At 41.5% G+C, this 24,891-nt stretch overlaps 1 protein-coding gene across 6 annotated transcripts in view; it reads right to left on the bottom strand.

The window, feature by feature from the left end:
* LOC121957110 (syntaxin-binding protein 4) overlaps positions 1 to 11,817 on the bottom strand; it is a 114,393-nt gene extending 102,576 nt beyond the window's left edge. The window contains exon 1 of one of the 6 annotated variants that reach the window (XM_088069554.1): positions 11,450 to 11,817. In XM_088069554.1, coding sequence (XP_087925680.1) covers positions 11,450 to 11,514 — 65 coding nt within the window. In that variant the 5' untranslated portion in view covers positions 11,515 to 11,817. The remainder of the gene's footprint in view (positions 1 to 11,449) is intronic. The other 5 variants (XM_088069555.1, XM_088069553.1, XM_088069559.1 and 2 more) reach the window with 5 other exon arrangements.
* Positions 11,818 to 24,891: the final 13,074 nt, after the last annotated feature.

Here is a 24,891-nt window from a genome sequence, read left to right as displayed (position 1 = left end):
TTATCAGAACAACTAAAAGATGAGCTGGCTTCTCGTGACAAACCCAAATCGTTTGAGGAGTTGGTTTCTCTTGTCATTCGACTCAATAAGCGCCTTAGACAGAGAGCTCGAGATAAGATCAGTAAACCCTGTAGATCACCTTCCCCTTCCACAGTACCCATTCCCTCCCAGTGCCTCACACCCTCAATCTCAGTCCCCAGCGCCTCCTGCTGCATTGGAGGAGCCCATGCAGCTAGGTCTAGCCCGTCTCACCCCTGCAGAACGCCAACACAGACTGAACAATAACCTTTGCATCTACTGTGGTTTAGCCGGTCCCTACACGGCTTCCTGTCCCTCTTCGCCAAAGAGGGGGTTCACCAGTAGTTGAGAGCGCACTGGTGAGCCGTATTACTTCCCCCTCCAGCTCTACCCCACAAATCTCCCTGCCCGCCAGCATTCAACATCAAAACCACTCCTTTGCCCTCCAGGTTTTGATTGATTCAGGTTCAGATGACAACTTTATTAATAAATCTTTTGTTGTTAAGACTGGCATCTCCCTCAAGCCCTTGGACCCCCCCTGCCCCCCATGCCCCTGCTGTGTTTCAGGCTCTTATGAATGACATTCTCAAAGATATGTCGAACCGTTGATGAAAAGATGACATCCTGATTCTTTCTCAGGATTTGGAGGGATATCGTCAAAATGTGAGGCTGGTGATCCAGAGGCTGATGGAAAACAAGCTCTTCATCAAACCTGAGAAATGTGAATTCCATTCTCCCTGTGTCAACTTTCTTGGTTATGTCATAGTCAAGGGACAGCTTCAGCGAGACCCTGCCAAAATCCAAGCCGTTACCGAGTGCCCCACTCCTACGTCTCAGAAGGAACCACAACGCTTTCTAGGATTTGCCAATTTCTACTGCCGCTTCATCCCGGACTACAGTAAGGTAGCTGCCTCTCTCAGCTGCCTCACTTCCTGCAGTACCCCTTTCAACTGGACAGATGAAGCAGACCTCGCTTTTGCTCATTTGAAAACATTGTTCACCAGTGCACCAGTGCTCCGTCAACCTGATTCTTTCCTGCAGTTCGTGGTGGAGGTGAACGCCTCTGACACGGGTGCTGGGGCTGTTCTGTCTCAGAGAAGCCCAGAGACCCAAAAGCTCCATCCCTGCGCCTTTTTCTCCTGACGCCTGTCCCCAGCAGAGAGGAATTATGACGTGGGAAATCATGAGTTGCTGGCTGTGGTTTTGGCGCTGCAGGAATGGAGGCATTGGCTAGAAGGCACCGAGCTCCCCTTTCTCATTTGGACTGACCATAAGAATCTCGCCTATCTCTGTTCCGCTAAACGCCTCAACTCTCGGCAAGCCCGCTGGTCCCTGCTCTTCATTCGATTTCATTTCACCCTCTCCTACCGTCCTGACCCTCTCTCTAGGCTCCATTCCCCTGCTTCCAGTTCTGGCTGACAACACTAACAACATTGCACACTGGCCTGTGAAATGTGACAAACGCGGCCACTGCAAATTGTGCAAAGTCAATGCAACCACCACCCTCTATGAAAAATGCAATGTGCGACTTTGTTTCACTGAGGACAGAAATTGTTCTGGTTTTTTGGGTTTCTGGGTTTTTTGTGTGCTGTGATGGTTTTCCCTTTTTTGGTTGTGCTGCAGGGGCTGGGCGCGGCTTCCGGGTGCTGACGTTCACAGGGCACTTCCTCACCTGCACCTCATCAATAATCAAGCTTGCAGCTTCACTCAACTCCAGTGCCAGATTGTTACCTATTACCCGTGGTTAGATCAGCCGCTTCACTCTTTGTGATCTTCATTACAACTAGTGTTGACACTTTGCCTCTTGTGCTCATTGTCTTTTTTTTTGGTGTGTTTCTCCGGAGCCTCTTCCTGCGAGCTCCAGCGCCTCACGACCAAGCCTCTCGCCCCTGTGTGCCGCCACCTGTTTTCCCAACTCCACTCTGGACTCCACCATCTTCCTGCCTCACCAGCCCCGCCAGCTTTCTCCATCTGCTCGGCTTCCGGGAGCCCCCTTCCCCACATTCCCCATTCCTTCCCCGTCTACGACCATAAAAACCCTTTTTCATTCACCTCCACTGTCCGCGTGTTTGCTCCTGGGTCCTTCCACTTCCCTTGGTTTTCACACCACAACATTCTGTACACAATACTGTGATACAAATTATAAAGTCTATCACTGTTTTGTTTTGTTTTTTTAAATTTATTTTTTAATCAAAAATGCTAAAACTTATTAAACGTATAACTCCACTCCAGGCTTCAAATGCTTCCATCATATCAGAGGTGAACAAATCCGACAGGCTGATCTTTGAAATGGAAACAAAAGGCCATTGCTGTCCGGATAGTTGTGTCTGACCCGAGCATCTAGTGCCAAAAGCATAAGAGGAAATTGAAGTGGAAGAGACAGAAAAAAAGAAAAGAACAGTGTATGCACTGAGCAGGGCACCATCTGTCTCACTGTCTCTACATCCTGTCTGATCTGAGCTGGCAGCTGCAGTGTGGGATGCTTGCTCCATGGATCTCTGCTCACATGTTTCTCAACGCGCAATTCAGTTAAAGCATCTGCATTAACAGGACTGACATGTAGAATCTGCTTAATGTCCAGAAGCACATTTTCCTATGACCTGCAGTCCTTATATCAATTAATACTGATAACTAATTCAACATGGTACCAAAAAGTTGTCCACTGACACAATGACACTAGAGTGGACATTCTCTGATATCTGTTTTATAATACTTAAGATCAGCGCCAGTACAAATGACAGGGATGCGCACAATTAGCTTGCTAGACAATTAAACATTGCTACCCTCTAACACATTATCATCCCAATGTCACATTGTCACATGCTGCTGCTCTGTCATTGACCTTCCATTTATGCTCCAGGATGCCATTACTGTGATGTCAACAAATGCACATGGTGGGATGAAGCAGCATGGTCCTTATGTATTATGGTTATGATAAGGCAACAACAGCTATATCTGGATTCTGTTTGTTGACTTCAGCTCAGCATTCAAGGCAATCTCTGCCATGAAGCTGATAGGAAAACTTAATACTCTGGGCTTCAGTATAACACTCTGCAACTGGATACTGGACTTCCTCACATGCAGACCCCAGAGAGTTTGGATTGGCAGTGTCAACTTCTCTACATTAGTGCTCAACACTGGAGTCCCCCAGGGCTGTGTGCTCAGCCCCCTCCTGTTCACATTGGACACCCATGACTGCACTCCTAGACATCAGGAGAACTCTGTTGTGAAGTATGCTGACAGCACCACCATCAGTGGCCGTATTACATTATTAACAAAGATGAGAGTTCATACTGGGAGGAAATCAACAGTCTTGTATATATATTCTGTAACTTGCGCCACTTTGATACTCAAGGTACTTTGAAACATCAATCGAGCTCGGTGTGTTTCATTCCAAGTCAGTTTCGGTGCCTATGGTGTCATATTGCAGCAGACCAACAGGATTGCGTGTTGACAGCTTTGTGAGTTTAGCATGAAGTTAAAAGCTAAACTATTCATACATTTATCTGCTGATCATCATTTAGATGCTATCAACCAAGATTTAGCCTGATGGACACAGCCGATGGTGTGTTGTCCTTAAGCAATTCCTTATGGCCCTTTGAAACCTGAGCAGTGGCTTGATTTCTTTCAAAAACATGGGAAGAAGTTTGTAGAACATACAAGAAAATTACCAGAAAATTTGTCTGAAAAAATAAATAAGACAAAAATAACAATAAGTGCCTAAAATATAGTAATTCTGTAACATAATTCTATGACAAAATTTTAAACATGTAATTATGATAATGACCTATAAATACAGTTTCTCTAGATTTTTTTTTATTTTTCCCATAGACATTTCCCCCCAAGCTTTTTATTTTATTTAGTTATTTTTATTCTAAATTGATTAATGTCTTGCAGTTTGTGGAACATTTCTTGAGAAGTTGCTCATGGCCTTTATTCCAAGAAAAAAATCCCACCAATTTTGTCAGGGTTCAAAGTTGAAATACTTGTGAAAGGCATCGGAATGCAGCACAAGAAAGGTGATGTCGCTTCAGGTTTCAAAGGGTTAAAGAGAGTAAAACAAGTGAAATGTAGCAGCTACGCAGTAACTGTTTTCACTGTTTTATTCCAGTGCCAGCGCATGTTTGACCTTGTTTCTATCTGCTCACCATCAGGACACATCAAGTCTCAGCCTATAATGCTTGTTATCACGTTTTCATTCATGAGCTCCTGTGACACTAAACACATAAGGTTCAGTCTCAATCACAGGGACTTGCTGCATGTTGTGCTGATGATGCAGAATGACATCGCAAAAACTGTCCAATGAATGAGTTACCTGTCAGTCCACATGTGTTTACGTGTGTACATGTGTTTACTGCTCTGGTTCAGTTGTATTAAGGCAACAACAGACCAAACTACAGGTGCAAAAAAAAAAAACAACAACATTAAGTTTTAATATTAAAATAAGATCACAAACATCAGGCCATGCTCACTCTGACATATTATCTACGGCCTTAATACCAGAAATTAGTTTTCACTGTGCTGGGAGCTCAGACACACAGGCTGAACACATTGTGACTTTGCAGCTTTGCAACCTGGAACGAATTTCCCATGTTTTTGTGTCTAATGGTGCTTTTCCACTACATGGCTCTACTCTAACTGAATTTACTTTTTCATTAGGAAAAAGTACCTGGTGCCTGGAGGAGGTGCAAGCGTTCCTCACCCTGCTTGCCAAAGAGGGTGTCCAGCGCAAACTAGACAGGTCCATGCGCATATAGAAAGTGTACCAGCAACTCTCAGAGAGACTGGCAGTGCACGGCTACAATCGGACCCTCCCAGCAGTGCCATGAAAAGTTTAAAAAAAAAAGAAAAGTGATTACCGGTCTGTTAAGGACCACAACGGCCGGAGCGTGTCGAACTGGAGGATATGTAGGTGGATCAACATGATGGACTCGATATATGGCCATAGACTGGCGAACATTGGGAGGGAGGGTGGCTTGTTTAACGCAGCCACATTAGTATGATTTCCCGTTTTAAGGGCTGTAGTGCTGAATTTACCAAATATTAAATCTTTAATTAAAAAGACAAAAACAAAGGGGATATATATGTTGAAACACAGAACCAGATTTATTTATGTTCACACAAAAGCAGGGTTGTAAAGATCAAGAAAGGATATTAAATTCTGAATGAATGACATAAAAATAAAATAGTGCAAAACACCCCCCTCACGGCAGGAAAGAAAAATGTATTTTTAGTTATTCTGGTAGACCCTCTCATACATTACTGCCCTCCTCCTTTACACCCTGTGCCAGTGCCACCACAGGCTCTGCTGCTGCATCTCACTCATTGTCATAGGCCTCTCCCTGACTCTCGCAAAGGTTATGAAGAGCACAGCAAGTCAACGGCATCCATTTAACCAGTTCGACATCAGTCATTTCTTTTCATGAGGCAGCGCCACCTTCCCTTTAGTCAACCAAAAGCATTTTCAACCACTACCCGTGCTCTGCAGATTTTCTTGTTGTAGAACTGCTGTTCTGCTGTCAGATGTCCAGTGTCAGGGAATGATTTTAAGAACTAGCTCTGCAAGGGATAGGCAGAGTCTCCTAGGACGTAGTAGCCAGCATTCACCCCAGCAATGTTCCTGGTGTAAGCTCGAAAGTGGTTGCCATGGCTGTCCAACTCCACAATGTGGACAGTCTGAAACTTGAGCATCATGCAAGCTCCCAGGTAGGCCTGCAAACGCATTCCAGAAAAGTCACTTTTCATCTACAACACCTTGAAGGATGATGGAGTGCCAGCCTTTATGGTGAAGTAGTCGCAGTGGTACTCCTGTGGTGCCAAGACTGCGTGAGCCCCCACGTTGTTCTTACTGTAGGCAGCCATTTCTTCAAACTTCTCCTGGTCTGGGAAACAAATTTGTTCTGGCACCAAGCACATCTCAGCAGCAGCACATAACTCTTGCACACACCGGCACACAGTGGTTGTGCTTACGCCGAAAAGATGGCCAATAATTCTGTACTCTGAGCCAGTTGCAAGCTTCCACAGGACGATGGCCAATCTCTTCTTTAGAGGTACACATCTGCAGGACTGAGGGGTAGTGAAAACCAGGAACAATGAAGTCCTACCACTCGGTAGCTCGGTTGAATGCCCAAACTAAAAAATAACAACAAAATAAAAAACTTACAAAAGCTAAGTTTTGCTAAGCAGTTAGATGTGGAATTTTGCTGGCTTTATACATACTAAACTACTGCCTATTTATATGGAGTCTGGTGTGTTTGGCAATGGTGCATTTCAGCACCCATGTGAAGAGGTTAGAGCAGTTATTCTACCAACATGAGCAGAGCTGCTCGGCTGCTGCTTGGCTGCTGCTCGGCTGCAGCACATCTAGAGAATAAGAGTCTCGTCGATTTTTACCACACAATATGGGCAGGCTTCAACAAAAATGGTGTTTTAATGGTCATCTGTCACATACATAAATAAAGATGGACAACAGTTCCCCAAAAGTGAAGGTTTTCAGTTTTGACTGTCAGACTGCAGTATAGGTCATTGAGCCTGCCCCTCCATGTTAGTAAATGGACATAGGCCAAAACTAAAAGTACATGTCAAATACATTTTTCCCAAAGATGGTTTCTGTCAACCTGATGTTTTCTCAATTAATGTTTTTAGGATAAGTTAAGTTTTAATGAGTTATTTATTTCTACAAAAAGGGGATTTTCTACCATGACTGACAGCTTTGATAGCCAATCTGTATGCTTGCGTTCAATGGGACTGCACACCATTGGTCATAAGGGGAACACATGAAACGCCCCCACCGCAGAGACTGCTACTGCACAGACTCGTGCTCCAAATGACATCACCAACACAAAATGGCAGCAGCTCAATCCAGGGCACTTCATTTATCATTATAGCTATACAGTCTATGGTCACAGACATGAAAAGTATAAATATCTACTTAAACTCAACCTTTTCTGTTTCTGTTTTAAAATAAAAGCCCCCTGACAACATATCTGTCTGAAAGGCTTTTTACTGTGAAATATTTGCATGACCATGTTATTGTACAGTAGCTTGCGCAGCTCCAGAAATGAGTGGAGAATTTGCTTTTGTTTGTGGAAATATAGTAGTTATAGCAGCAGGCAGCTTTGCAGCAGCGACACAGCAACACGCTGTCAGTGTTAACATAAAAAGTGTACAAGTCGCAGCAGTTCAGCAAGGCAGCCGGCACAGCAACAAATGCAATGTGTCCTTGGTGTTTCTCTTTAACAGAGAGGTCTATCTTTGTCGGGATCCTTTCTATAATGTCGTCAGACACTAAGAATAACAATCTGAACCTGTGGCAAAAACAGTCACTGTTAGCAGATGTACATGGACCCATTTTCTAAAGTTGTTGTTCAGATTTTGACACAAAATCATGGGGAAAAAGGGTTCCGGTTGAAAAACAGCAAAGTAACTATTAAAGAAATCTCCAAGCCTTCAATACTGAGCAATCCTCTTAACAGACACAATGCTTGCTTCATTTCATACTTTTGTGTAGTTATGAGTCATTATGGCTTCATATAATCACTACTGCAGCCAAAAAAACACAAAATCTATTCAAATATGGCTTTTAGTTTGGGTGACAAAAAATGATAGAAATTCAAAATCTGTAATGAATCATTTCCATTCCAACCCCCTTCTTCCTTTCATACCCACCTTCAATCCACCTGCCAAAATGTGTTGTCTTAGTCACATTTACAGATGAAAAACCCTCTTTGATATCCCTTTGCTGCTGTAATAGTGTAAAATTCCCTACTGTGGGACCGATAAAGGCTTATTTTGTCCTATCTTAATAAATATTTATTTACATGTCTGGACATTTACATGACTATCCTTTAAAATGATCCAGTTCACAGAGCGATAGTCCAACAGTCTGCAGTTCAAACCGAGTTGAAGAGATCCATCATGTTAATTTTTTTTAGATCCCACAGCCTGAAAAAGATACTCAGAGAATGCAAAAACAAATCCAACAGGAATTCAACCAAAGCTCCATCCTTCACAACTATTCATTCTAACTCAGGAATTTGAACTTTTGTAAACAATATTTGTCTTAAGTCACAATATAAAGGACAGTAAAGAAATTAATTTTGATTCCCACCTCATTTAGCTCACAATACTTCCAAGTTCTTTCCTCCTCAGTAACACCTCTGTATCCTCCACTTTAAATAAGTAGTGGTAATATACCTAGCTCTCTGACTTTAAGCCAAGTTATAACATTTCTTTTCTACAAATGTACTCTTTATTAAATAAATTGTATGTTATACATTTTAGCTTTTGTAATATTTCTTCTGCCAATGAATGTGCATTTAGCCGGAACTAAGTATTTAAACTTCTTCACCTCCACATTTGCTTTTGGAAATCATAAATAAGTCCACACTGCTCCAATAAATAAACATTTTCAGATGCTCATTCACCTCCGACAGAGGTTCCGACACATGTTCATTTTTCAAAACTTTTTGTGAGCCCATAATCTACATAATAATAATTATAATTATTATTATAATTATTGATTATATAAATACACATTTTACACGTGAAAAATTCTCCTGTTTTCCAAACATTGCAGTACTTTCTCAGTAAAGTCCATCAACGTCAAGTATACGTGCAAGTTTAAGTTCATTTTCGACCTTTCTCACAGCCTTTTCTGAAGCCACTCAAGCTGACCTCTGTCCTGGCAGCCGTTTAACCCTTTTACAGCTTAACAAGTGGTTTGATTTTCTTTCATAAAGTTATGAGTTCCAAGATAATTGCCTGAAATTTACCCCCGCAAAATAAATAAATAAATAAATAAAACTGGTTATGCAAAAGGGTACAATACAAAAAGGTAAAAACCAAACAAAAAAACAACAAATAAAATAAAATAAAATTTTAATAAAATAAAAAAGGTAGAAACCAAAAAATAAAATAGCTGACAATAATTTCATTATAAATACAGTTTTCTGTACATTTTCCCTAATTTTAAAGTTCTCTTCTCTCCCTTTTTTTTCATATAATTTTCTTGTCCCCTTTCACTGATTTCTTGAGACTATTTGTGGGACAACCCTTTGAAAGCTAAGTTGTCTTGATTTCTCTCAAAAACACAGGGGGAAGTTAAAAGTTAAAGAAAATTACGTTAAATTTATCACAAAAAAGCTCAAAATACAAAAAGCTAAAAACCAAACTAAAAACAACAACAAATAACATAGTTAACAATAATTACAATACTAATAATTATAAATATAGTTTTCTCTATGCTTTCCCTTTCATTTTTATTAACTTCTAATAATTTCTCATTTATTGGGACAACTAGTGGAACATCTCTTGGTATGTTGATCATTGCCTTTTTAGCCAAAATAATCAGTCCATTTCGCGTTTGTTTCAAAGGTTTAAATGCATGTGAACGGCTCCTGAACACAGCACAAGAACATTGATGTACCAGGTTTCAAAGGGTTAAAGCAGCAGATTAGAAAGCATCCGTCCACAGCGCTTCTCCCTGCTGACCCCCCTGCATCCCACCTACCTGGTCTTAATGGTGGGGTTCATCCTGAGGGGAAACAGTCCCAGGTCTATGTCTTTGCAGTCGGGGTTAAACTCTAGTGCTCCTGAGACGTAAATCAGAAAGTAGTCCCAGAGCTCGGGTAACTTCTTGGAGGAGAGAATCATGGGGGAAACTTTGGGGTGGGGGTTTGGTTTGTGGGAGAGACGGCTGACAGAGGAACGAGGGGCTCCTGACACTGTCACATCACCTCCCCTCAGCCTGCCTTTAAGCGCTGTGGGCTGACCCAGCATCAACAGTCCACTCAGCACCTTCATTTAGCTGACTGACTCCTCCCCTCAGGGCACAGCACGCCAACTAAATCAGCTCCCCTCAAACTGCCCTACTTTCACATCCCATCCACCACATCTCAGCTTTAATGTCCGTGTTTATCTAGAAAACTGGGATTATTTTTCTGAGGGAAGTTATTAGTCTGTTGTTTTAGAGATGCTACATGTATTTCCTGTTTGGCTCTAAACATTATGTTTACAAATATAGGATCAAAACGGTGTGATGAAAGAAGAATAATAAAATAATTTTGGATTTTGTGATCATTGCTGAAAATAAACTCTGTGGTAAACAAATGTTTATGCTACGTACATTTTTGTTCAGCAAGATAATCTTCACAAATGATTAACACTTTTAGGATTTTTGAAGCCTTTTCTGCAATCACCAGAGGTAAAAAGCTAACATTATGATATAAACAAACTGCACCACGGTCGTGTCACCAACACTACAAAGCTAATGTCACCCTGGTTCCCTCGTCAAAAAGCCAATGGAATTTTTCCACTGGATTTTGGATCATTGCAGAAAATAAGCTCTGTGGAAAGTTTATGAAACTTACACGTATTGTTCAGCAAGATAATCTTCACAAATGAACACCACTTTCAAGACTTTTGAGGCCTAAATGTAGGCTAATCCTCAGACGCAAAGAGCTACTGCTAGGCTCAGCATGATGACATTCTTCTCATTTAGCCACTTTTTAGCAACTGCCTTTTTTACGATGCATAACAGCTTCAACAAGTTCACAGTGGGGTGTTTACTGATATTGTTTTATGTTGAAGAATAAAAAGTGAAAGTCTCTTCAGCTCCAGTTATCCACAAACCTTATTTCAGGCATCTTACCAAAAACACATTCAGAAAACTCACTGACTTTGAGACAAGGGAACCGAAGGTGCTAACTCATTTCCAGGGTCAAGAAGCCATTTCTGGTGTTCTCTAGAATTGTGTGACTTTGGAGATTTTTAAAGAAAACATGCTCTTAAAATCCATTTGCAGCTTTTGGGATTTTTAAAATATGTGAAATAAATACAAAACATTGGCTATAAAAGTTTAATGCCCCAGCCCTAAGCCAAATCAAAAAACAGAACTCCATCTCTAATGCTTAAAAATAATTTAAAGTGCCTGCCCCACTCTGCACCACCCCCTTCCGTCATATAGGCTAAATAACAGTCCCTTCCACAAACACCTTTACATGATGTAAAGGCATCTCCACCAGCACAAACACACATTATTACACTGCAGATTACATTTCAGGTGAAAATAAATATTTAAAAATGAAATCAGAATTAGGCTACACTGAGGATGCTGGACGTTATGGATCATATTGGTCCTCAGGCAAATACGGCACAAACTTTTAACCATAAAAAGTTAACAATGTCAACTTTGTGATTACTGCGCTAAAGTGTGAGTGCACGGGTTAAAATCCATAAAATTTTTATTCAAACTATTTGATTACACTTGCCGAATCTGCCAGGGAGCAAAACAGATCTGGATGTTTCTTTCTTTGGCTGTTTAAGGAAACAAAGAATAAGCCAGACTCGAAATTAAGTTTTGTAAAACACCCTGTCTTCCTCACCACGCCACGCGCAGGGCTTTATCCAAACTTGAGTGTTTGTCACGTACCAGTAAATGAGCGAGAGTCCGTCGAAACGCTCGAGCTCTCTCCCCCGCTGTTTCAGCAGAGACATATTATCCGAATGTGGTTCCGGTCTTCAGCCCCCGCGCTGCCGGTTCGGACTCTCACAGGAGAAACTGAGACGCATCCCGGTGTCCGCCGCTCAGCCCGTCAGCCGCGCGCCTCCTCCGCTGACTGCGAGGATGTGTCAGCACTCAGCCGAGCAGATCAATGACACGGACGCTGCTCCGCCGGTAACGGGACGCTCTGCCGGCCCGATTCTAATCTGATCGACACGTGGGCTGTTCCTGCTGACTGACCTTTAGCCATCTGTTTGACAACAATTCTACCTCGCGCGCACTACACTTGTTACAGTTTCCGGTGGGTCCGAGCTGCTGCTGTCATGGTCCAATTAAGAAAAACAGTCGGTACGCAATCCGCGGGTTGAATAATCGACCTAATCGGAAGAGTTCACCAGTCACCTGATATAACCGTTTGAAACCGGAGCACGGTCATTTCTCTCGAAAACATAGAAAAATGCAATGATGAACAAGAAATTAAGGTAAGAAGTTGTAGTAGAATGACAGAGAATGACCTAAAAAAAACGTCAAAATAAAACAACAGATAAATAGATTTATAATTATATATTTAGAATATTTATTTTTCTGTAACTTAATTTAAAATATGAAAAATATAATATACATATAAATCAATATACATTATATATACATAATTACAAGTATAGATTTTCTGATATTCTACCCAGTTATTTGATAATTTTCTAATGATTCTTTCTGTTTTTAAAGCCAATTCTCAGGTCATTTTCTCATCACCTTTCACAATTATTTGTTGTTGTTTTTTTTTTGTTTGTTTGGGTTTTTTGTGATTTCTAAAATGTTTCATGCCAAGTTGCTGATCATTTTATTTCCATTGAGGTTTTTTTTGTAAGAAATTACACCAATTTCTCCCAGTTTCAAAGGTTTGAATGCTTGAAAAAGGCATCTGAACACAGCATGTCAAACCAGGTTTCAAAGTTAACTGACTGACATTTAGTGATGCTGTTGCAGTAGTTCTCTGATTCACAGTGTCATTTGTAATTTCAATACTGTGCTAAATTAGCCTGGACTGATGAAAAGTTCAATGACCTTGTTAAAATACGTCACAATAACTTTATTTCTCCTTCAATGACAAATCAGACTGAACGATGGAATATTTGTGACTCTTTGTGGTCATGGGCTGGCTTGGCTTGGCTTGGCTTGGCTTGGTTTGGCCCGTCAGAGGTGCAGTGAGAGCCTGTTGTCTGCAGTTCTTCATCTAACATCTCTCTGTGGCTGGTTCTGCTGGTTCTCATCCTCCCTTCAGTAGCAGTAGACTTGTTTTTATTGAAGGGAAGTCGGAAATAAAGTTCAGCAAATAAAATGATAAACACTTTTAATTTCCTATAGACTCTTCACAATAAAAGCCCCCTATTATTTTGTCATGTTAATGGTTTTATTGTGAAACAGTACACACACACTTGTTTTAGGGGGAGAAGGAGGGTCTCTCAGGGTTGGCTGTGATTGGTAACATGTCACTGCTACCTGCTTTAAGGTGGTCTTGTGACCTTTTGGATCTGCATAAAAAAAAAAATCCATCTCTGGCATGGCGCGGCATGTTAAAACTGACAAAGGAAATGCAAATCGGCACAGCATGATATGAATCGGTGCAGCCAGCCTCTTCCTGAACAGTTTTATTTCTCATTTGATATCTTGTAAATGAAGACCTGTCCCACCCTGACACTCAGTAATCCATCCATGTCGCCAGTCTCTTGTGTGTTCTGTATTGAGCACTGCTAACAAATATGTCCTGCAGATTTCAAGAGCTCAACACCCACCAAGTTTGAAGTGGATCAGATGGATGAACATGTCACGTCATGTCAATCTGACAGTCTGTCTGTCTGACATGTAAACGTGCCTCACGTTCTCATACCAACTTGTCACATGGCGCTGCTCTGTCAGTGACCTACTGCATCTACTTTGAACGTTTTAGGTATCCTTCTGCATCAACTGTTTACGCTCCGGGATGCTGTTACAGTGATGTCAACAAATGCAGATGGTGGGATGGAGCAGCATGGTCCTTATTTTTACACAACACATTGCAACCAACTGGGACTGTCACATTTGCCTGATTCCTCTATTGAGGATGCACTCCTGCATTCACACCTGCACTTAGAGGTATCTGCTGGGATCTGGTGGCCCAGGATGCATGTTAATGACAGCAGAGCCAGACTGGAAGAGACTCCTTCCTTTTGAGTTTGATGTACCCAGGACACCCTGGAAAGCAATGCTGACACTGAATACATTTTTCGGGTAAAGTAGGTAAATATTGGACACAAGATGTGTCTTTTCAAATCACTCTTGTAGCAATGTATAGGCAGAGTTTGGAAGTAGGGGTGCAGGGTGTGCTCTGTCAACAGCTTCTCTTTATAGCACCAACTTTGTTTTTTTTTTTTTTTAAAGAAAGAATTGGTGCTTAAATTTGACATCTGTGCAGCAGCATCATGGGCAGATTGTGTCCTTTTGCTCTACCTGCGAGACATGTCAGTGTGTCCTCTGACTCATTTGAACATGCTCGACAGCCAGAGACACGCTGTCAGCTCTGTCCATGTTACGCACACACATACAAGCTGGCATGTACTCAAACTGTCTTTGAACTTATTTGTCAAGGTCTCTGGGATGGCCACAGGGTGACTGTCCTCCCTGCATCAAGCTCTTCCAAAAAACAGGAAGTTCCCTGTTTGTGAAATGGTACTGTGCATGCCATGTGGTGTCCTCCTCTACACATATCACGATGGATTAGTGAGCTCTTTCCACCCTTCATCACCTGCTCTGCTTGTGTTTGGGACATTTTACATGTGTGTAATTATCATCCTGCTCTCCACAGCAGCAGGTGGGTCATGAATGGAGTGTGTTTCTCTTTCAGTATTCACACTGAGCCTGGGACAGAGGAGAGAGCAGCTAATGCCTTTTTATCTTTTTGGGCGCTGCACTCATGGGGCTGTGAACTGGTGAGTGTGAGAGCATGCTTGTAGACTATGTGCACAAATGATTTTTGCTTTTGCACTTTTTATTGAAGGATTTAATCAAGGTTCTATGGGAGGACTCTTTAACCCTTTGAAGCCTGAGAAAATTGGCTTGATTTCTTCCTAAAGTACCGGAAGAGGCGAAAAGGAATGGCCAAAGAGAAATGGCCCCAAGATTAGCAAGAAATAACATTTCCAGAAAATAAGCTGAAAATAAGCACCAAAAAAAAGAAAAAACATTTAAAAATAATTTATTGAAAGGATAACCCCTTGAGATGTATCACCTCGTTTTTAAGGGGGTCCTCATCACAAACAAACAGAAAGTAAAAATACAAAAAGAAATGCAATACAATGCACAGAGACCCATTTCATTGCAGGACACTCACACAAACATACACAAAAAGCTCTCCCAGGCCCAGCTAATCCGCAACCAACCAAATCCCCCAGGTAGTGTACATTAAAGCAGAGAACCTGCAATACATTCAGTAGGTGTACACAACCATATTAATGAGTATACAGGCATCTTCATGTGTTGTACAGGCATAAAGGGAAACAAAGCTAAAAACAAACTGTTTCATGATAGTGAGACAGTGAGACAGGATATAAATAGAGTTAAAAACAGGAGCAGGTCGTTTAAAGATGGTTGAGTATGGATGCTTTAAAGAGATGAAAAGAGGTAATAGACTGAATTGAGCAAGGCAGTTTGTTCCAGCCAGATGGAGCTTTAAATTTAAAGGCATGTCGACCAATTTCTTTACAGAATTTGGGAACAGAGAAAAACAGTTACTCAGTATGCCTTAAGTTATATGAGGACCTGAATGGTGTTAGGAAAGAAACAAAAAATGACCCTGAGAGAGTGCCAAAAATAAAATCAAATAATTTTAAATATCTAATTATTAAACATATAATCATACGAATTATGAAAGCTGCTCATTTTCTTTTTCCCATGGTTTCAAAAGGAATCAAACCATTTTTCTCAGTTCCAAGAGGTTAAAGACAAAATATGAGAGAAAATTAATTATTAGTTATTATCATTTTTAAAGCATTAACTTTAAATATTATTTTCTTTGTTTTGTTGCCATCCTTTATATATATATATATATATATATATATATATATATATATATATATATATATATATATATATATATATTTATAAGTTTCAGATTATTTTCTTTTTTTTTTATTACTTTTCTGCTAATTTTGGGGTCATTCCTTCCTTAATTTCTCATTGCCTTTCTCCCATGGTTTAAGAGAAATGAAGCCAGTTTGCTCAGGTTTTAAAGGGTTAATTTTCTGCTAAGAGAAAAAATAAGAGAAGTTAACTCCAGATGCGCCAAACACTCAACCAAACCAAATCCCAATCTGTTCTGACCCGGTGTGCTCAATGATGAATCCCACTGATCTTAACCCACCTGTTAGCACAGGTAACGCCCCCAACACTACATAAGGGCAGGTTTAGTGCCGTGTGCAAAGAACAGCACATGTGGGAAACATTTTGTGCTGTGTGAAAATGAGATGCTTTTAAATGCTTTTCTCTTATCTGAGTGCGAGTGCTCTCAAACACTTGGAAAATGTTCTCTTATGTCAGAAAGGAGCAAAACTAAGAAAACACTGGTGAATCCCAAAGTCATTGGATACTAAAAAACTATAACAAATGGTGGAAACAAGCAAAAATAAGAGAAAATTAGTTTGTATATACTTTCTTGCATGAGACCCTCTCTCCATCAGCTTAGAGTCCAGTAATGCATGAGTCGGAAGCTTGTCTGTTGTGATCCATCATCCTAGTGACTAGACGGAGTTAGTTAAATTATTCTCCCACATGCTTCTCATCAGGGTGTCTGCTCTGCAATCCTCCTGATACCTTAATCCCACAGCGGGGCTGTGAGGTTAACGAGCCTCCGGCCGAACACCAGCACTCTGACTCTGTGTCTCTCTGATGGCTGCAGACAGGATTGGGGACAGAGAGCTGTGATCTTATGTCTGCTATTATAGGAACCAGAGAACAGCTAATCCAGTCAAGTCCAAGGTGTCACTGCCTCAAACCGCACCTCCTCAGCAATTCACTACAATTATTAACCCTAAAACACCACCACATGTACAGCTTCATCCACAGCATGTATTAGTCATCACTCAGTCAGACTATATTGCAAATCCTTTGACCATTTTTGAACATGGTAACTTTATAGAGCTCAACAAATTGTTTTTTTATTGTATTTTTATGAAAACACATTTTTACCTGGAAAAGAAAAAACAGATGTAAAGTAATAAAAGAAAAAGAAAAGAAATAAATCACAATAATTAAATTTAAATAAATATTTTAAACCTAATTAATTTGAAATTATTAAATCTTTTTTTTTTTTGTTAATCTAGAAAATTCCCCTGAGACGCACCACAGAGCGCCACAGGAAGTCAAGTAAATGTAGCAATGTATTGTTATATTCCACCACTGTTTATCTGCGTATCTCACTTTCAGAATATGCCTAACTCCAGGCTGAACCTGTTTTCAGAGTGACTTCTACAGTCTACAGCTAGGTGTCATTGCAGCGCTGTCTATGCAGTCATGTTGAGTGGAAAGCAGCACTTGGTTTTACAGTATTGATCAGGCTGCTGAGTCTCTCTCCTGTGCTTTGGGACAGGGAGGGGAGGACAGAGAAAGTGTCCTCCACCCTCCCTGCTTCACTGGGTGCCTGTCAGGCACAGCAAGTCAAATTAACACTCCAAAAGAAGTCAGATCTGGCCAAGCAGGTTCACATAAGCAGGTTTACACACACACACACACACACACACACATACACACACACAGGCACACAAACACACACTGCTCACATGACATACCAGTTTGAGGTGTGGTTGTTTCAGCTGTGAGTTTCAGGTGCACAGAGACAGGGATGGGAAGTAAAGGAATGTGATGTGTCTTCTCTCTTCACACAGCCCACAGTGATCCTGCCTCTGAGTGAGAGGTGGCTGGTTTGCAGAACTGAAACTTCTCCCATGTGCCAGGTTTGTGCCAACTATGGCAGCAAACACAAAAATGCAAAAGCAAAACGTCCTATCCAGAGTCGGTGTTTAACTTGTCCATTCTGGGCTACTGTAGAACAACATGGCAGACTCCATGAAAGAGGACCTGCTCTGTATGGATGGTGTAAGATAGCTGTCAAAAAGATGTATCCATAATGAATCATTCTTATTTGTAACTTTAACAGTTTCTATGTCAAAAAAGCAGTTTTACACAAAATTCTGCTGTCATATACGTGAGTCTGTGAAATTGGGTTCGAGTTTGGATTATTTTATGAGTATGAGTGTAAAATCTGTGAGTGCAAAGTCTTATGAATACAACTCACGTTTCTGTGACTACGAAGTCTTCACTGTGAGCACGAATCCAAGTTTACGGATACGAATTGAAAGTTGCTTAAATGACGTCACTGAGGTCACAGTCAGGTTGCAGGGAGAGTAATCAATGCTCAATTCCCCCCAACTGCGCATGCGCATGCCCCAGAGGCAAACATGGAGGGCAACAGCCTACCAAGCAGTCTGGAGAAACATCACAGGTAATGTCAATCATAACGTGCATTGCATAGCCCTTATTTATTTCATAAAATCGAACCATTATGTATAACATACATTTTTTGCAATCACAAACTTATTGCTTTAACTTGCAGCTAAAGACATTTACATGCCAATGATGCTACTGTGTTACTGGGATTAGAAGTTGGCCAGTGCTAAGTTATTTTAGTTAGCTTGCAAGTTAAAAGACTAAATAATTAAAAGAGGGCTCTATTCTGATTGTACCGCGGCCATTGTTTGTTCAAGAGGACCTATGCTGGATATTTTCCAGCTCGTTTTTGCCTTATTTAACCATCTCGGTCTAATTTTGATGTTAGGTAAATGACTTGTAAATTGTTAGATGGAGAGTAGAGGCTCCCTTCCCTCTACAGTAACTTCTCTGGGCTGAATGATCAGTGTCTCGTGCCCCGTACCATAATCTCTTGTAAATGAAGGACAAGACTACACAAATAACTACACACATCATAATGTGTAGGCAGCTATGATAATCCAACGCTCCATGGATTGATTTCTCAAAGGCTTTGTCGAAAACAAATGCACTCGGGAGGGTTAGGAGGGTGAGCAAAACAGTGGAAAAGTGACTGGATCTATACAACGGGCAGATTTATATACCAAATAACGCAAATACAAATCGATTACATTCGGATTTTGATCAACATTATGTCTCAAATTGATAATTTCACTAAATGTAAACCGCGTAATAAGCGGGATAATTCACCATGTCTGGGTTTATTTCTCTAAATCAATCTTCTCACTCCTTCCGTGTTACCACAAAGTTATTGGTTCCCGTTAACTCATCCCATGCTGTGGTGATGAACATATAGGGACAGTGCATTATGTTATGGGTAACGTTATATGTTTCATATCATGTAGTTCAGTGCTAACTAACTAAAATAACTCAGTACTTTTCGATTCGTACCCGTAAACTTGGATTCATGCTCACAGTGAAGACTTAGAAACGTGAGTTGTATTCATAAGACTTTGCACTCAGAGATTTTACACTCATACTCATATAAAAACAATCCAAACTCAAACCCAATTTCACAGACTTCACAAACGGCTCATTCTACATAACGACAAACACAACAATTCTAAATTTCAGGTGATTTTACATTAATGAAAACATAGTCCTGAATATCATACAGTCCCTTTGAGATTTCGTAACGCTGCAATCGCAGCAATTCATGCAATTTCAATCAATCACCATGAATTCTGAACAATTTTGTCCAATCACTGCAACTTTACTGCAAAGTTGACTCATTTCATTGAACAGGTGCACACAGCATATTGATCCACTCAGCCCATCAGAGTTAGATGATTGGTATGATTAGGTCAGGCTGAATAAAAGGCAATAGGCCAATAACGTCTTCACAATTAAAGTGAAAGTAGCAAATGCGCTGTTGGTTTGTGCACAGTGTGTCAGCAGAGGAAGCTGTGAGAGGCTTACAGTCCAGACACACACAGCAGCACTTTCCTGTCACAGGGGGCTTTGACGGGGTTTTGGGGGCTTTAACTTCTGCTGGTCCTACGGCTTTCTCATACACACACACACACACACACACACACACACACACACACACACACACACATACACACACACACACACACACACACACACACACACACACACACACACACACACACACACCAGTATTTAATGAAGTGGTCTGTCACAAGCATGCAATACAAAGTTAAACAGATTCATGATTTATGAACATTACTCCACTATTAGCAGATTTTCAAAAATCTGTTTTTTTCCACAAAGATGTCCACAAAGATGTTTTTGTTATTTCAAATACTGAAGTAATTTTTATTTACACACCTGTAGGTGAATTCAAAGGATTGAGCATATTCTCTTGATGAAGATAGATTTTCACTGAATAAGAATCCTCATAAAAATATGCAAAAGTGACATTAAGACTTCCATCAAAATTGGGTCTTTTCATTCATCCATATAAACCTTTACTGCACTAGGATATTACTGTTAATAAGAAACACTGTCAAGAGCTTGTGTTGTACGTCGCTTTGGATAAAAGCGTCTGCTAAATGAAATTGTAGAATTGTAGAATTGTAGAAGAGAGCCTCAGAGAGTTAGTGAATATGTGACATGATGTGATTCTGGAGTTTGCCTAGAAAATCATCACCAATGAGGAGACAATAACTGACATAGGTTTTAATCTTGTATCTCTAAACATAAGGGAGAAAGAGATATATAAAAAATATCCATACAATTATTGTATTTGACTTGTGTTTTATTGTTCAGCATATAAGCATTATAACAATTAAAACATGACTATTTCTAGTTGAAAACTGTTAATAAGTGGGAGTGCAGACTGAGAGCAGTAGCAGAGTTAAACCAGTAGCAGAGTCTCAGTGAGACAGATCAGGACTGGGAACACGGGTCTCTTCTCCGTGTCTTTGTGAGTGGAGTCTGGGAGCCCTGGGTGGCCTCACAGGTCACAGAGCCCACCTTCCTCCACTGGTCTACAGAGAGCCTCAGGGTGCTACTCCAGCTGTAGTGGCCGTCCTTCTCCAGCACCGTGGGGCTCCCTCTCTCGTCCTAGCTTCTGCTGCTGCTGCTCACTGGAGGGGGGCAGCGCCATCAGGGTGGGACGGACATCATCTAGGGGACAGCAATCAGCTTAGAGGACAGGGACCACACAGCTGTCAATGAACCATCAGACACTTGGTCAGCTTTATTGTGTGAGAGTTGATTTTGTCCTTTAAGCAGTTTCTGTCAGATGTTTTTTCTGCTCCACCAGTCACTCACTCACACACTGTTTTGCTTCCCTTTAAGAAGCCTCTCATGAAAACCAGCACAGAGAGAATCATCATACAGAACAACCTGAAAATATTTTGCAGATTTTCAAATACCAAATTTTACCTTTACCTGGTTCAACAGAATTTGAATAATCGATTCAGAATTTGTTTAAAAAACTTAAAAATTGTAATGTAGTCTTGGAAAATATTTGTCTTGTCTTGTCTCATTACAATTTGAGTTTTTTAAATTCCAGTATTATGGAAATTTGTGAAGACATGTTTAATAAAGCTCCATGGTATAGGAGGAGAAATTAAAAACATGAATATTAAAGTAAAAAGACAAACAGATTTCTAAAGCAGATATTAGAAATGAGAATTTAAAACATTACATTATGTTATCACGTGTCTGTTAAGAAACTTACTTTCAACATCCAGTCTTGTTCCTCTACCAAGTCCAGCAAAATGATATAAACTCATTTAACCTCTGTACAAAAACCTCTGACTGTTTTTCAAGTTCTCAATAAGCAACTTTACCACAGAAGCTAGACATAATGATTTTCATTGAAATCATTTTCATTTCTGAATCTTTTTGTCGCCATGCAAAATATTTCTGGAAAATTAAAATTAGAAAATTAGAACATAATGTAGAAAGTTAAAAGTGTTGAAAATAATGGAAGAACACTAGTTCTTGAATGGTAATAATTGTTCATAAAGTTTGACTTACTTCCAACATCCAGTCTGGTTCCTCCACCAAAAGTCCACCACAGTGATACAAACTGATTTAGCCCCCGTACAAAAACCTCTCACTGTATAGAGACACGGCTCTCTGACTGTGACACAAACAAACTCACCAGACACATTCTTGGTTGACCTGGTTTGTAATAATTGGTTAACATTTTTCAAACCAATTCAACTCTCATCAAAGTAGATTTAACATTGACAAAGTGAAATTAATCATATATGCATGTTTAAGGTAAGGTGTTTAGGGTGTCATTAAAAATAAAATCATATCTTACTGTCCACTTCAGTGATAATTAGCATTTGAAAAAAGCTAAAGCACATTCAATGCATAGAACACATCACCTATTAAAACATACAGAATATATACAATACAATATACATTAGTGTCATGAACTGTGGCACAGGAAAGGCAGGACCAAAATGCAACACTCAGACCAGGTAAGAGCAGCGAAACAAGGTTTATTCCAGGCAGAGGTGTCCAAAGCCAGAGGCAAAAAGCAAGGTTGATAACAAACGAGGTTAAAACACAAGAAAGCTGCTGATGAGGCTGTGAACAAGAGGACTGGTCCTGACGGGTTTGACATGGCTAACGTGGAATGTGGGGTGGGTCCGCATTGACCCTGGGAGCTTCAGTTTAATTGTGATAGGGTTGATGACCTTGGCGATGGGGAACGGACTGACGAACCTGGATTCCACCCGAAGAGGCAGGTTCTTGGTGACACCCTCTGGCCGTTCCTGTAGCGTGGAGCAGGTGTCCTCTTGCAATCTGCAGCCGCCTTGTAGAGGTCGGACTGACGTTGGAGATTCTGGCGGACCCGCTCCCAGGTTCGCCTGCAGCGTCTCACCAAGGCCAATGCGTAGGGCACCGAGGACTCAGAGTCTATGGTAGGGAACAGAGAAGGTTGATGACCATGAACATTATGAAATGGTGACAAACCAGTAGAGGCAGATGGGAGAGTGTTGTGAGCAAACTCGACCCAAACCAGTTTCTGTGACCATGTGTCGGGATTCTGGGCGGCGGTGATACGCAGACTGGTCTCCAGTTCTTGATTGAGACGCTCGGACTGTCCATTGGTCTGGGGGTGGAACCCGGAAGAGAGGCTGACTATGGCACCAAGCAGGCCGCAGAACTCCTTCCAGAATCGCGAGATGAACTGAGGAATCCGGAAAATGTTACTCACTATTACCTCAGCCGTTTCCTTGGCTCAGGGAAGCTTGGGAAGGGCAATAAAATGTACCTTCTTAGATAGTCTGTCAACCACCATCAGAACCACTGTTACCGTTAGAGAGGGGTAGCCCTGTGACGAAGTCCATGGAGACGTGGGGCCGGGGGCGTTGAGGAATGGGCAAGGGCCTGAATTCTCCTGAGGGCTTCTGGTGAGAGACTTTGTTACAGGCACACACAGAGCAAGCATTGACATAGTCCGTAACGTCTTGAATCATTTTAGGCCACCAAAAATGTTGCTGCACTACAAACAATGTTTTACTAATACCGGGGTGACAGACAGTCTTATTGGTATGAGCCCAATTAATCACCTCCCCTCTGAGGGCCTGAACCACAAAGAGCTTGTCATCAGGACGCTCAGGGGGAATGGCAATTCCTTCAGTTGCCGCCTTGACTTTACTCTCCACCTCCCATGAGAGCGTAGCAACAAAGCAGGTTTCAGGTAGGATACTTTTGGGTTCGGAGTTGACGAGATCATGAGCAAACATGCGAGACAGAGAATCAGGCTTTACATTCTTTGAACCAGGTCGGTAAGAAAGTGTAAAGTTAAAGCGGCTGAAAAAGATAGCCCATCTCGCCTGCCTCACATTCAGCCTTTTAGCAGTTTTTAAATATTCAAGGTTTTTGTGATCTGTCCATACCTGGAATGTCTGAGAAGCTCCCTCCAGCCAGTGTCTCCACTCCTCCAGGGCCACCTTCACAGCCAGCAGCTCATGATCACCAATATCATAATTTCGTTCTGATGAAGAGAGTTTCTTGGACAAATATGCACAAGGGTGCAGCTTACCGTCCCTGGCATTGACTTGAGAGAGGACCGCTCCGACTCAGATGTCAGAAGCGTCTACTTCCACCACGAACTGCTGGCTGGGGTTCGGGAGGATGAAGACAGGGGCAGAGGTGAAGCTTTTCTTGAGGCCCTGAAATGCAGCTTCACATTCAGGGCTCCAAACAAATGGTCTGTGAGGAGAGGAAAGGTCATGCAGAGGTGAGGCTATGGTGCTATAATTGCAAATGAACTTTCTATAAAAATTGGCAAAACCCAGAAACCGTTGAACCTCTTTACATGAAGTGGGGGTGGCCCAATCCAGTACTGCGGATACCTTCCCAGGATCCATCCTGATCTCCCCCTCAGCAAGCACAAACCCAAGAAACGAGACCGAGGATCTGTGAAACTCGCATTTCTCCGCTTTCACAAACAGCTGGTTCTGAAGCAATCGCTGTAGCAGCAAGCGGACATGGTGTGTGTGAGTCTCCTCATCAGGGGAGAAGATCAGGATGTCATCTAAATACACAAAAACAAATACATTTAACATATCACGAAGTCCGTCATTAACCAGGTTTTGGAAAACAGCGGGAGCATTAGTGAGACCAAACGGCATGACTAGGTATTCATAATGACCCGTGGGAGTGTTAAAGGCCGTCTTCCATTCGTCTCCTTCCCTGATTCTTACCAAGTGGTAAGCATTGCGGAGATCAAGCTTGGCGAAAATCGTGGTCCCCTCCAACAGCTCGAAGGCTGTTGAGATGAGGGGGAGAGGATACCTGTTCCTCACAGTGATATCATTGATGCCACGATAGTCAATGCAGGGTCTGAGGGTTTTGTCTTTCTTTTCCACAAAGAAAAATCCTGCTCCAGCAGGAGACGAGGAAGGACAGATGATTCCAGCGGGCGAGGGAATCCCTCACGTAATCTTCCATGGCTTTACGTTCTGGAGCAGAGAGAGAGAACAATCTACCCCTAGCTGGGTTCCTACCTGGCAACAGGTCAATAGCACAATCATAAGGACGATGTGGCGGCAGGGACGTGGCTTTCGCCTTACTGAAAATCTCAGCTAAGACATGGTAACATGGCAGCATACTAATCAGATCAGGGTTTTTGGGATCCGAAACAGCAGTCGAATTGCTGGACTTGGGAAGACAGGAATCTGCACATTTGGGTCCCCAGGAGGTAATCCTCCCACTGACCCAGTCAAAGTCAGGGTTGTGAACCTTAAGCCAGGGGTGCCCTAAAATTACCTGATGAGCCACAGAGTCAAAAATGTGGAAACTTAGCTTTTTAGTGTGAGCATCAGGGAAAACTAGCTGAACCGATTGTG

The sequence above is a fragment of the Plectropomus leopardus genome, chromosome 18 (genome assembly GCF_026936395.1).
Source record: "Plectropomus leopardus strain MGB_pleo_1.0 chromosome 18, ASM2693639v1, whole genome shotgun sequence".
NCBI classification, from domain to species: Eukaryota; Metazoa; Chordata; class Actinopteri; order Perciformes; family Serranidae; genus Plectropomus; species Plectropomus leopardus.
This window is presented reverse-complemented; position numbering and strand designations above follow the sequence as displayed.